General features: G+C 38.5%; 1 protein-coding gene across 6 annotated transcripts in view; it reads right to left on the bottom strand.

Moving 5' to 3' along the window:
• ATE1 (arginyltransferase 1) overlaps positions 340-14,883 on the bottom strand; it is a 71,497-nt gene continuing 56,953 nt past the window's right edge. For all 6 annotated transcript variants that reach the window (XM_021400262.1, XM_021400263.1, XM_021400259.1 and 3 more), the window contains one exon: positions 340-3,428. In XM_021400262.1, the coding sequence (XP_021255937.1) occupies positions 3,250-3,428 (179 nt within the window). In that variant the 3' untranslated portion in view covers positions 340-3,249. The remainder of the gene's footprint in view (positions 3,429-14,883) is intronic.

Below are 14,883 nucleotides of genomic sequence, written 5' to 3'. Positions count from 1 at the left end.
TTATTTCAGCCCATTGGAAATGGTACGTATAACCTAATTAAGTCGGTAGCCCTATTTACTCTCCTTCTGTGAAAGGCCTACTGCTTTATTTTATTCTACTCAGAGAAAAAACAGAGCTTCTGTTTCAAGGCATACAAGTGAGCTCTTAATTACACCGTCTAGATAGAAGTGAAAGTTAGTTCTAAAATATGGGCAAACGTTTTGAATTGTTTTGCACACCTTCTAATCACTGCTGCTCTTTGACTTCTCCACTTTCGCTGTTCGTGGGACACTTTTCGACAACCAGGATAATTAATTCCTACAAAGTAAGATGGAAGTGACACTCAAAGCTGCTAATTATTTATAATAATTCACAGAGACTAGAAATAGCTTTATTTTCTCTACTTACAAGTCAAACAGGCCTGCTGAAAAGCAATTACAAACTCAACATGCGAGTTCTTTTGCATTCACTGAAATGTGTTGATGCTGGAAATGCATAAGCTCCCCACTTATTTCCAATTAAAACAAAGCATGATATTTTTTAGCATTGGTCACAGCTCTGCATTTTCTTACCATTTTATGCTCATTTAGCAATAGATAACAGAACAAGGCAACCTTGAGGGATTAACTCTCACAAACTAATTACACTAAAAAAATGCTTATAAAGTATTTTATACTAAATTAAATATCTTTAATAATTCTCAGTGAAATCTCATTAAATAAAATTAAAGTAGTGGTGAATTTTCAGCTCCACTGAAATCTATGCCAAAGCTTAGAGAGCTTTACCTTCAGGACTCCATTCCACTTCTAAAATAGCTCTGGAAAATACAGCACCAAGTTCCTTCTAAATAACACCAACAAAGCTCGTCAGGTACCAGCACGCTGGATCAGATGAGCTCAATTTCTGAGTTCATCTCAATTTTGTCTCTATTCTTTTTTCATTTTATTTCAATAAGAATCAAAACCCCATCCTGCTGCAGTTTCAGTGGAGGTCAGAAAGTGAAAGCACCATTTTGGAACTCACAGGAAATGGTCATTTACATTTTGTTGTCACACCAGTGACAACTTCAAGTTGCACTCAGTTCTCACGCTTTTCTTTAACTGTAGTCCTTAAAAGCTCCCAATGAGAAAGGAGGATCAGAAGAAATAAAAGGTCTATTACATACGTGGAAGGCAAATCAACAATAAATACAGGGCACAGAGGACAGCTCTTCCAAGCTCTGGGTGTTAACGTAAGTCTGCTCCCTTGTAATTGAACAGGAACTTTATCCACCAGGTTCAGCAAGGCCTTCAGTAAATGGTTTTTCTTACCTTTCAGATTTTGAAAGCCAGACTGGATTTTTTGTGTGTGTGCCTTTTAACTGATTTTATATCACACAAAAAGGTTTTCCCGTTCGTTTTGTTTTCAAGCTCTGTGGGCATCACCACGTTTCAACACATGGAACAGGCAGACAATGTCACGCTATTCCAACATTTCACTGAGCGCTAAGAGGCGTTTTCCCCACAGTAAACGACTCCTTATCATAATGGCCATGAACAGTGGTTCTCCCACGGCAGCGGGTTTAGATGAGACGTGGCCAGACACAGATCACACAAAAACCTTGCCCAGATAACCAGACACACACGTCCAGGTACGAGGCTGGCAGAAATAACCAGTTTTGTTGCAAAGTGGCAGTAGATGGATACAATACACAGCAATTAACAAAGCACAACCACACTTTTTAAAGTTACCGATGAACCTGCACTCATCACCTGTAATACTGCAGTGACCAAACTGACATGGGAAAAAATAAGTAAATCCCCAGCGCACTTGAATCTCAACACTCTTGTGTCTGTTTCATGTAAAAATCCATGATTAATGATACTGGCCAAGGGTTTAAAATTAAATCAAGCCCACGACTGACACAAGACGGAACCTTCAGAGATAAAAGTTGGATTTGATTTCTTCCTAGGGAAAAGGAAACGTGTACACGTAAAATCTTGAATAAGAATCTCCTTCTCCAAAGGTTAACAGGAAGCTTCAGGTTGATTCAAGGTAAATAGTAGCTCCTGTCACCCAAGAAGATAAGCAAATGACAAACACATTGGGATTGTTAGAGTGTTGCAACACTCTGCAGAATGTAAAACCATATTATTTCCCTTGTACGACTTGATATGGATGCAGTTTACTAATGACAGCATTAGTATATCAGTAATAAAGTGCTTTGATAACGCATCACAACTTTCTGTTTCCGACAGAAACATTCAGTAAAATGTTGAAGATGTTAATAATAACCCGTGGGCCACTGCGGCATGAGCAGAACAGTCACAAAGACCCATGGATGGGATCTGCAAGTCTCCCTATACAACTCTGCTGAAGAAATTGCAACACCAACCAGCAGTGGTACCTCGTATCCTTTTTAGCATAGTTCTGAAGCGTGCACTGAAGAGCTACGGGCTGAACATCCCAAACTATTTCACATCAGTGATGTGCGTTAAAACATCCACTCTTTTTAGATAAAGGATAAGGCTTATACCAAAACAAACAAACAACAGAAAACCTCACAGAGCTCCGTGACACTTGCCTGCATCTCTTTGGTAAGCTTATAGTGCAACTACTCCGCTTTGTCTCTGAAAGGGAAAGTCTTCCAAAGCGCTGCATCTCCTGCCACTGAGAATCAACTACGATTCCATATTCAGCAGGATCTCAGATGCTAACCTGCTATATTAAACAAATGAAGAGTGTGCAGGGAAAATAATTTCTTCCTGTTTTTAAATACACTGTTGAAGTATAATTGAACCACGCCAGGTTTCCAATTGGAAAGTAACGGCACGTTTCAATTCTCTTGCAATAGTTTAGGAGCATATAAATGTGAGTACAAATTTAATGGCAATTTCATATAACAGATAGCCAAGCTGCTATTTGAAAACACTTGTCATTTAATTACCATTAACAGAGATTTAGCCAACCTTTGTCTGTAGAAAAAAACACCTGTTTTTCATTTTGCTTAGATACTTAGGATTATTCAAAGAAAGGCAAGAACTACTTAATTAAAATGTACTGCAAGCACGTTTTTCTAAGCTTATATTGCTAAAGCCTTGCTGTACTGTCAAAAAGTTTCATTGGAGTTGTCCTTAAAACACAGTTCCATGTATTCACACAAGCCTAGTTACATACCTGTACTTCATACTGTTACTTTAGTAGGCATACCAACACACAACTACTTTACATCATCCAGTGGCAGTGCAATAAATGATGGTTGTGCCATCAAAGCGTCATTTGATGGTTTCTCAGCTTCTAAACAACAACATTCTTTCTGAACACGTCTGTCCAACCAAACTTGCATATTGCTGAACGCTGGCTTCATCGCTCGGCCCCTTCCTCCTCCTCTTATACACACTGTAAGGCATTATGGTTCTCTTGTGAAGTACTCTCACTCTGCCCAGTTCCTTAATACGATCTTCATCAACTGCAAAGAGAATCAGAGGCAATAAAAATTAGTTACGTATATAGTCCCTATGATGCAATTAATTTCAACATGCATAATGGAAACTACCTGAAGTAATAAAAGCAGCCCACAGATGAATGGCAGATGAACGCAGAGCTGATCTACAAATCTGTTTTCTCGAATTATGGTTGAAAATATAGCTTGCAAAGTAACTGTATTTGTGATGTGTGAAAAAAAAAAATCATGCATCACTCATTCCTAATGGCGATGTATAGCATTTCTGAAAGTATCTCTCCCACTACATTTTAAAATTCACATTCATTTAATGTTCTCTGGAGACCAATGCCAGAAGTGAAACTCTATCTGGGAAATAATTTCAAACACAACTGACCAGAGAAGTCTTCCTGTTGTTGCCATACTGCATTTAATTACTACACAGTTTTACAAAAAGCACCAGCCCAAAGCACAGCCTTCCCCTATGAGGGGAAAGTGGGTAAAAAACAGCAAAATGCTCCCTACTTTTTGAGTCAGGCAAGCACGAGGCGATAAACTATCTTCCCCGGTTCACACCCCGAGCCAACCCCCCTTTTCTTCCTCATTTATACTGGTTTTTGAGTTTCACCAGTAGAGTGAGGCTGAACACATGCCCTTTGCTCAAGTGTGATGCCGAGCTCTGCTGACCCAGGAACAGAGGTGGCAGTGCACGCACTGGCTGGGTGGCCTGGATGCAATTCCTGAAGCCTTCAGGTACACGCACCTTTATTGAGTCTTATTAACCCAACCTACAGAAAGAACCCTTGAGACTTCACTTAACCAGACATATACGCAAGAGCTCTGATGAACCAGTTAAAACTTTCTCATTCTTATGAATCCAGTTGATGCTACTGTTGCTAAATAATAACTTTATATATGTGTATGTGTCGGAAAAACTGGATCCACAGTGCTAGAAAACTCTAAAGAAAGTGAGAACATGCCACACCATGTGCCTGAGGCAACTACAGGATAAATTTCTGTAGAACCATAGAATGGATTGGGTTGGAAGGGATTTTTAAGATCATGTAGTTCCAACCCCCTGCTATTGTCTGAGATACTTCCCACTACACCAGGTTGCTCACAGCCCCATCCAGCCTGGCCTTGAATGCTTCCAGGGAGGGGGCATCCACAGCCTCACTGAGCAACCTGTTCCTGCATCTCACCACCCTCACAGTAAAGAATTTCTATAGAAGTTCATAATAATATTGCAAAATACTGGTAAAAATCCTGAACTTTTCTGAGCTTCAGGTTTAAATAGCCATCAGTGTAAGCGTCAAACACAGAAGTTGAAATATGGCTTTGACAACGGAAGTATATGAATTCAAATAACAACAGAGAGACTAGAACATTGGCACCTGGGGACATAAACAACTCAAAAATTCCATCTTTTTTGGCATAAGGACATCATTCTGACTGAAGAGACAGCACAGGTAAGCATAACTGCCCAGCTCTAAGTACTGAACCAACCTCCACCCCACGTTACAATCTTTTGGGTGTTCATGTACTTGCTTCATCTAGGTTTAAACATTTCAGGCTCCTTTGACTGGACGAGGAGAGTAACCACCGCACCAAGCTCCAACCAATGCACCATCAAACCAAGCGCTGTGGAAATCAGTGGCTACTCAGTGGGCAAAAACTGTCTTTATTTAGAAGGGAGCAAAAAGAGCTAGAACTTTTTCAGCAAATGACAACAGATCAAAAGCACAGAGGGTAAGGCACCAGCACTGGGAAGCAATCTGGTCACCTAGTGCTGCCTTGCCTTAGTTGACATACCTGAAACTTATGAAGACTTGAAAAATAGAGTTCACCTGCTTTTCATATATGAGCATTCTTTGAACTCACCACAGGTAAGCTAAACAAATAGTCTGGAAGAATACAAAGAGATTTCTAAGGCAAATCCCTATTCAAATGTAACCCTCACTACAGAAAAGCTTAACGCTCCCTTTTGGGTCTTCTTTCTGCTTCAGTAAAGACAAAGGAGGTCATTAAATGCTTTTTGTAGCAAGGCACTCTACAGAACGTACCCCTATTCATCCACAGTAACTCCTATTTTTCTGCTGATTGCCTGAATTTAGTACGTGAAACTTAATGAAGTCTGTTTTACAAAGTTGAGAATGACTTCATTTCTTTTATCTATGTTTTGATTCCTAACATAAAAAGTACAATGTATTTCTTAAAGCTTAACTAGGAAAAAGTGGTTTGAAGGAAGAAAATCTGAGCAGTATTTGCTATGATTACATTTTCTGCTAATTATGGTTGGCAATCGCTTTAGATAAAACACCAAAGTCAAAAGCACTTCGCTCTAGCTTTCTCTCCCTCTTTGAAACCCATCAAGTTTTTGATGTGTTGCCAATACCTTCCTGATATCCCAACAGGCTCCCTGTCCCACCACCTCTTCTATCACATTCTCTGTCTTTCTGAAAGTTCACCACAGAAAAGTGTGCAAGTTTAGCTCCTGGAGGTGACACAACCATAACGTTATTTTAACTTCTTAAATTGGAAAGTTTCTATTTACTGCACCTCTAGGCTGACTATAAGTTTGTGTCCTGAGCTGGATTTCTGCCAAGCCTTCATAACGAATCCCCTGCCAAAAGCACTTTCAGAGCTGCTCACTGCTGATGTTCACTGCTTTTAAATAATACTGAAGCCTGATACTTTGGATGAGTTCATCTTTTGGCTTGTAAGCGTTCCTGGCCCCAGCTTCAATTTCTTACAGTAACTGAAGCTACTGTACCTTGAATTTCCCTATAGCCTCAGTGGCTCAGCTGAACTTCGTTCTTGTTGTTCGGCACATGTTTTTACACACTTACTCTACTTTTACTCATTACATCAAGCACAGTCGGTGCATTATCCTCCTTGGAATCAGACCCATGCTAGCACTAGCTCTATAGCTATATTAAACAGTTATGACTGCCCAGGTTCTAGCAAATTTGTTGAGCACTGCAGCCAAGTGCTTTCTGAAGCAGAGCTTGCCAAGCCACGCTGCAGGTCAAACTTTCTTGGACTGTGGCACAGCTGTAGAGCACTACCTGCAGGCAGGAGAAGGCCCTCCCAAGTAATCAAGAAAATCCCAAATATCTTGAAAAGTCACTGTCACACAAATACTGCAGACATCTTTTAAATTAAGGACAGACAGATGTAACGCATAAACTACATACATAGAGACTTGGTAGTAACTAAAGTTTATCATCAGGAAAACTTTAAAGCCAGATATGTCTGGTCCTACAAACTTGCATTTGACTAGGTGTATCTATATTTTTCTACAAATGTTGATTCTAGATTCATTGAACACATTTTGAAAGGAAGGATAAAGAGTCCTCAGTTGCCAAAATTCCTTAAAGTTTACCTGGTTTAAGTGAATGTTTTTCCAATGATTCCAAAAATAAAAACTTAAATGATAAAAATAACCTTCTGTAAAAACAAGTATATACATATAATTTAATCCCATCTGAAAAGGAAATCTCTTAATGAGATGTTATCTATCAGTGAAATAATCTCAGGCACGCAGTAAAGCTTTTAGAGAAGGTGAATAGGAACTTCTGTTGCCACCATACCAACCTGTAAGTTTAAACAGCTTTCAGTTGCTTATGCTCCGGAGGCAGCATCGTATAAATTCAGGCAAGTAATTCATAAATTAAACCCAAGCAGAATGGATTTAAGAGAATTCAATAGAAAATATAAATAGATTGGGCTCCAATACAGAATAAAGGTTGCTCTATATTTAACACTACACCAGCTGACTTCTGACACCTCTTCCCTATGTGACCAATGCCGGGATACAAAAGCCTGAGCTAAAAATGACCTTTCTGCAAGCCAAAAAGTCACAATGAACTTTTAGTGGGGAAAACTTATGCACGTGCCTGACAGGACTTCTTTAAATGCAACAAGAAGTGGAGGATTTCTTCCCTGAAAAACAATGCATATCAGATACTTTCCTAAGCATCAGTAAAAAATACAAAAAAAAAAAAAAAGGAAAAAGGCATGGTCTAAGGAATGACTGTGTCATCTACTGTCCGGGCAGATTTTGGCTGGATTTCTCAGTTCACTACACACACAAATTCACCTTCATCAAAAGCATGGACACCTTGATTGGTGTAAAAACCATTCAAAAGAGATATCCATTCCCTATTGGACCTGCTATGGCAATGTTCATCTGCTTAAGAAACACTACAGGCTTGCAGAATTTTTTAAAACAGAAATGCTACATCGAGCTTACATGACCTTGTCGTGGTTCATTACCAAGCATTTTAAAACAAAGGACTCCAAAAGGAAAAAAAAAAATAGTAACTTCTCACATGTACAACTGAAATATAAGAGATACTAATTATTGGAAAGATAAACCACCCCAATTAGAAGTTGAATGCATTGATTTGAAACTCGTCTCACCCCATTTAAACTATTTTTTCTTGACCAGCAAAGCATAGGAAATAATCCACAAAACCAAAGAAACCAATACACAGGGAGAAGATGAGCAATTTATGTGAAGATTAGCACTTATGTAAACCAGTATGTTGAAATGTGCTATTTCTCATATTGCTTCTTTCAAACTACATTCACACATCAAGAAACACTTTCATACTACATTTACAAATCAAGAAAGACCAGTATGCCTTGGGGTATACAAATACCAACTCAGATGAGCATAAGAGTACAGTTAAAATGAAACATGAAAAAAAAAAATCAGTCTAAAGAATTCCTAATTAAAACCAGGAAGCACAAGTCACAAAGCAAGTACAGTAAAACATTCAGGATATTCTCCATCAGCCAACTCTTTGCTGTTCGGTTACTCTAACAAGAAAAAAAAAGAAAAAGTAACATTTGAAATTGTTTTTCAAAAATAGAATGTTTCTTTGGGGAAAAATGTTCTTATCTAAATATTATCCACGATTCTTATAAAAAAAATGACAGAAGAATGATAGCCTTAGAAGTATAATAAGGGCAACTCTTGAAGATATCTTACAAACAACAGCTTTTGGGCTCTGTGCCTGAAATCACACAACCGGTTTATGATCTGCAATTCAACTTTTAGAATCAAGCAAACTAATCACTTGACATATGCATTCAGAATCTGCTAACCCTGCTGTGTGGAAACAATAACTCATTGTGCTTTGACTTATTATTCTTGTAGTAAACATGAATAGGGGCCAATGGAAAACCCTTCCTGTGCATGCAGCAATTCATAGGTTTTCAGCATAATTCACAGCAACCTGCAAAATCTTCTGCTTCCCTGCAAATGCAATCCTTCAAATATGTTGTCTATATTAGCAATGCTCAAATCTGAGAGTGAGCATGGCCCACTGTTCTGGAAACATTTGAGGAACGGGCACATAAAACAGCAAGTATAAAATTGCAGAGAATTTCTGAGCTCTCATAAAATTTGATTATTCTAATCTACTTTATTACCCTGAAATATTACGATTGGAGAGCTACCTACCAAACGGCTAGATTTAAATTATACTGGTAATTCTCCAAGGACTTGCTTTTCAGGGATGCAACAGAAACAAATCTAGTAGTACCTGGGAAAACATTAATTCAGTGTCACTGAACACCTTCCTATAGCAATATCCAGTTTGCCCCCCATAATCAAGATGCTAAAACTATGCAAAATGGAATATAATCCTAAAGATGGTACGTCAACAGAGATATTATTTCACTTTTGGATGCTCTTCTAGGAGACAAAATGAGCTACACAATTCTTTTGAACTCTTTCTCTGAACACGACACTATTCTTGACTGCTTCAGATCCAAGAAATGAAAATGCGAATTGACAATTAAGAATATTAACTGCATGCCCAGTATGCTTTTGGGCTGTTTTAAATACCCCTTCTGGTCATGCAGGCAACTTTTAATTATGCATTGTTTAAATGCGCCATGCACACCAAGACTAGCAGCAGAACTGCAGCAGGTACAGAAAGTAGCTCAGGTACTGCTGGGAGAGGCACATTAACATGCAACTGTGTAAGTGGACTGAAGTTAGAGAAGATTCAGTTACGGATGAATCTTAAAAAGAAAGATGAGCAATGGAAACAAACTGCTACACAAAAATCTTACATTAGGGGCAAATGAAATGTTTCATCATTCCTTATGCAAAATGTGAATAAATATTTTTCTTGAAAAATGCATAACACCTTGTTGCTAAGACCAGTCGAAATGTAAAACTACTAAGTAAACTGACATCTCAAACAGATTATTCCATCTATTTCCTCAATATATTTTGTATAAGAAAACATTCTTCAAGTTACTGCAGCTCTTAAACACAAAAACACTACATAAACTGCATTTTCATTTCAACCGTTAACTAAAATATCTTGTAATCCAGTACAATTCACCAAAAAAGTCAAATACTCAATTCCACCGTAAGCAGTAATATTCTAACTATAAAACAGTGCTAATCAGTCTAAGTTTTGTATTGTGACCAGCGCCTAGAAGGCCAGAGTGACCTTAACCCCCACATGAGAGCAAATCATGACTGTCATTCCAGTTATCTGAATTTCTGCAACTTCCAAGAATTGCAAATCTAGCTTACATTTATGACACATTAATGTGTTTTAGACTTCATTTTTAAGGTCAAATCAATTTTACAAGGGCTGACAACACGGGGACAGAGTTGTTGCCTCATTTCATACATGGCTAAGTTATTCTGCATTGCACAATAAAATTCAGAAAACACACTGCGTAACTTTAACAGGCCATTGTGACTCTCCAGATTATGAACTCACTTCCATGGAGCTAAAAACTTGCTTGTGGCTGAGACATAAATATTAGACCAATTACAGTGAATTTCAGCAATGCAATATGTTGTTTTCTTCCAGTCTACTTTACAAATATTTTTCCATATACTTACTTTCATCATATTTGTGCAAGAATAAAACATTCTGACAGCTTTATTTCTGTTTTTGAAGCAAAATCATCCCACGGGACTGACCCTGGGCCAGCTGATGACTGAGGACTTCAGACCTTCACATGAAGGCTTCCCTTCCAGCTGGAGGCCTGACCATTTTCAACCAGACTTCCAAAGACTTTTAATCACAGGTTTTAATGAGGCATCAAGACCCCCCAACAAAATGGAGTACTGAGTTGTCAAGCTTGCAATGACAGCAAAAGCAAAGGAATTCAGACATTACAAAGGATAGAATCATAGAATCGTACAGGCTAGAAAAGACCTCTAAGATCCCTAACTCCAACCCCAGCCCAACCCCACCATGCCCACTACCCATGTCCCTCAGTGCCACATCTCTGTGGTTCTGGAACACCTCCAGGGATGGTGATCCCACCACTCCCTGGGCAGCCTATACCAGTGCATCACAACTCTTTCTGAGAAGAAATTTTTTCTAATATCCAACCTGAACCTCCTCTGGTGCAACTGAAGGCCACTGCCTCTCTATTTATCACTGTTACTTGGGAGAAGTAGTTTACTCCAACCTCATCTCCTAGATGAAGAGTTACACGGGTATGCATTTGAGAATTACAGCTCCAAACAACAGGATGGGAACAGGAAAACTTTTGAAAAGGCATAATTGTTAAAAATTGTTTATTAAAATATTTGAATTGTTTCAAGTGAAAACGGCAGGGAGAGATAAGAGGATTTTTTCAAAGGAAGGGCAAGGAAAAGTCCTCGTTAAGACTGCTTTGTCAATTGCTTGACAAAAGTCAAGCTGAGAACTAGAAACACAAGCTTTTCCATGAAACAGGCAAAAATGAAGCAATTGGCAGCAGCTTATCAGCTAAGAAAATCAGATTCCAGCAATCAATTTACTGGCTAAATTAATTGAGACATGGAATCAATTATGTTCCCAGCAGTTCCACATGCAAGGCTGGGATGACAGCACCACAGCACACGTAAACATGCACCACAGAGGGCGGCCCCACCATGGCCCTGGCTGGCAGCGTGCGCTGAGCCGCCCGGCCCAGGCCTGCTGTGCCCCTCCCTCATTGGGCCTAATTACAGCTTTCAACTTTTATCACATTTTGAAACTAACCCCCTACGCTAGTTACCCTCCTCATGAAACAAGTCTGCATGAGCTGTCAATTGAGCCCATTTCATTCCATTTTTAATTTCTGTTCTTGTGTTCCTAGCACCTTCTAGAGGATGGAAAATTATTCCTACAAGACTTGGCAGTCGTCGTCCTCCCTCCATCACCTCAGTTCTGAGTCTGGTCAGACAAGCAGAATAATTTTGCTACAGAACCAACTGTTACAACAGCAAAATTGTGAGCCCCGACCAGGAAGGGGCATCTTTAGCACACATCAAGATTCATCATTTCTACGTATATGCTTGAAAAATAAGGATATACTGACAAAGTACTCAAAAATTACATAATTTCAAAATACACCTGTCTGTTACACAATTTTTATGATGGCACCTTTGGGTTAAAGCTTATTTTCATGAGTTGTGCTGGAAGCCAGATGATGGTGCTTCCTGAGGAGCACTGCCTTACTCTATAAATGTCAGATACATTTAGCATAACGTAAGACGCTGACTTTTAAACAAATATTTACCGAACTTTGAGATTTGCTAACAACACTAAATGAAGTCCATACTGTGATTGTACTTCAAATCACATTTTAAAGTCCTTTCTTTCTTGGCAGTTGTTTTGTGATACTCCAGAGCTGATGATTCACTCTAACTTCCAATGCCTAGGCCAATCCATGCACTGCTTTTGATGTGTAATTGGTTCTGAAACATTTTCAAAGCTGCAGTGTCAGCTGTTTAGTACCGCAAATTAACCAAGTGAATAAAGTTCGTTACCTTTTTATTACAGAATCACTGGAGTACTTGAGTGTATTTTTGCATATCCAAAATCCCATGCCAGTCACTTCAATTTAATCCAAGTATAATAAAAAAATGAGTGGAAATTTTGCCTGGCTACACCTTATTGGCACTGTCTACATTTCTTATAATGGGAATAGGCAAGTGAAGAGTTAGTTATTTAGAATAATTTAGTTATTAATCTAACAGAATTTACTGAAATGTTTTCAAAATTCTCCAAAGTACACTGCACCATAACTTTAACAGATGTTTTAAGGAGACCAGCAATTCCTCCAGAAAGCATATGATGGCACAGTTCTCAACAACTGATTTATAAATACACTTTTGTATAACCACCCTAGCCTGCAGATTTCTGGGTAATAAGTTTTATTTGCTGGTAAACTAATAACCCCCAGTTCCTTGCAAGAAGCATTAACATCCATAATCAAGAGGATCAGGATTCAGAAGTTATTAATTATTTGGAATGTTGTTTGCCTTTTACTGCTCTAACTTATTACATGCAGCTCAACAACAATGTTGCAAATCTATTAAAACTTTAATTTCGTACATAGCAAAGAAAATGGAATTAGCGGTTCTTCAATACGTGGGAAAGATCTACCACAAAAACTTGAGTTGTTTCTCCAATTCCTAATACCATCCTTCAGCATGCATGGTGTTTTGTGTTAGACTATACTCTCTGGAGCAGAACAGCTTCTGTCCATAAATTAGCAAAGCAAACACTGAGGAGTCTATGTCTCCACCATGTGTGCATTTCAACACTAAAAAAGGGACTTCAGTTTTAATTAATGCATTACATTTGCATTTTGATTTTGTGCTATTATTAGTTATATAGGACACTGAACAGATGTGTACTAGCTATAACAATTATTAATATCAGCAAACAAACCTGTCAAGATAAAAATAAAATCATTTTTGATCTGCACTACTCATAGACTCTGCTCCAAGGACTGGACGCTGAAGGTGGGAAGCAGATTACAACTGAGACTTCTGTGGGCCACGTCTAGCGACCCAGATCAAGTACTGCCTTTCACTTGTGAAAAAAAAAAAAACAAACAAATGAGAAAAAAACACCCTGCTTACACTGGTTGGCATACACACCCCCCATGTTATGAGACACGCTGAAGGCTTTGAAACCACCACATTACACTGAGACTGGATCTGCCCTTATCTGGAGTTGCTTCTTAAAGGTGTTGACAGTCCAGTGGTGATAGGAAGAAGGATTTGCAGTTTCCCAGTAATCTAATTACCACCCCCAAAGCAGATTACCGTGCAGATTTTACTTCACAAAAACTATTTTCACAGTCTTGTCTCAGGCGCAACAAACTGAAATTCTCAACAGATGTTTGAAAAGAAGACGTCAGTGGGTTAGATTCAGAAAAATAAGGAGCAGAAGGATAAAAGTATGTTGAGATACCAAGTAAATTATTTATAATATTTTTCATACTGTATTTATTCCATAGTCATAACTGCTAGTGAAACTACCAACAAAGTAAAACCCTGGAGACCAGTTCTGCAAAGAGGTAGTGGGCTAGTATGAAAGACTAACCTTGGCCACAAATATTTTAGCACCACACTATCACGTGGTTGAATTTTGGACACTGGTTGCAATACATCATCCTAGTCACTGACAAGTACTTTTCTGCAGAGTAATCTTTAATTCATCTCTACTTTCTTCAGTACAACTCCATCAGTATTGGCAGCTTCGTTTCATATATATTTCATCCTTACAAAGTAGGAGCAAATGGCCTGTACTTCACTTCAAGAAAACGCAGTTTAGCATAGCCTCTATTTTCAGAGCTCATCACTATCCAAACTATCACTTACTACCCTGCCTCACTAACTGCAGATTTATTTGTATGTAAATGACTGGTTGCTGCTTAATAATAAACACATCAGAACCTGAATGAATCTCTTTCATTTATAAGATGATGCCAGACAACAGAAATGAAAAATCTGTCCAGCTTAACGCATGTGTCATCTAGGTAAAACTGGTAATTTACAAAAGCAAAAAAATTTACAAAAAAAATTGACAAAGGTCATACATGTATGACCTTTTTCCCCCTAAAGTCACTGGTGTTTTCCAATACAAGCTAGGAACTGCACATGAAGAGGCTACCAGCATGGTTTATTAAAATATAAAATCTCAGAGCTTGCTGGCACAACTCCTCATCGTTTTCTCTGTATGACTGGAGTATTTTGAGGTTAAGTAAGGCTGAATGTCAGTACACTGGCCAGAAGTCAAGAGCTGGAACTATTTCAGCTGTTGGGCACCCATGGTTTGCCACCTTAAGTAATAAAAAGGTGAGCTATTACAGTGCCTGTGGTTGCTTTATTTGGTTATTAATTGCTAGACGCTTTTCTAGACTCAGTTCTGAGGTATAAAGAGTTAAGAATTTTGTTTAGTTCACCTCTCTTCCCTTCATTCTCCAACTGTTAACAAAAGCATTAGACATCAGAGAAGAGCATGGAAAACAATACTTTAAAACGATTTGAAAATGCTGAAGCACAGGACAACTACATAATGTGAAACAGGCACAATCTGCTGTAAATAACGATGACTATTTTCTGATACTTTAAAAATTTCTACTACTTTTTGTGAATATCTCAGGCTTTTTTCAGAAACGAAAAAAAAAATACCTGATCATAGCAAAGTGCTCTGTGGGGTAATGGGCA

This window comes from Numida meleagris, chromosome 5, assembly GCF_002078875.1.
Source record: "Numida meleagris isolate 19003 breed g44 Domestic line chromosome 5, NumMel1.0, whole genome shotgun sequence".
NCBI lineage: Eukaryota > Metazoa > Chordata > Aves > Galliformes > Numididae > Numida > Numida meleagris.
This window is presented reverse-complemented; position numbering and strand designations above follow the sequence as displayed.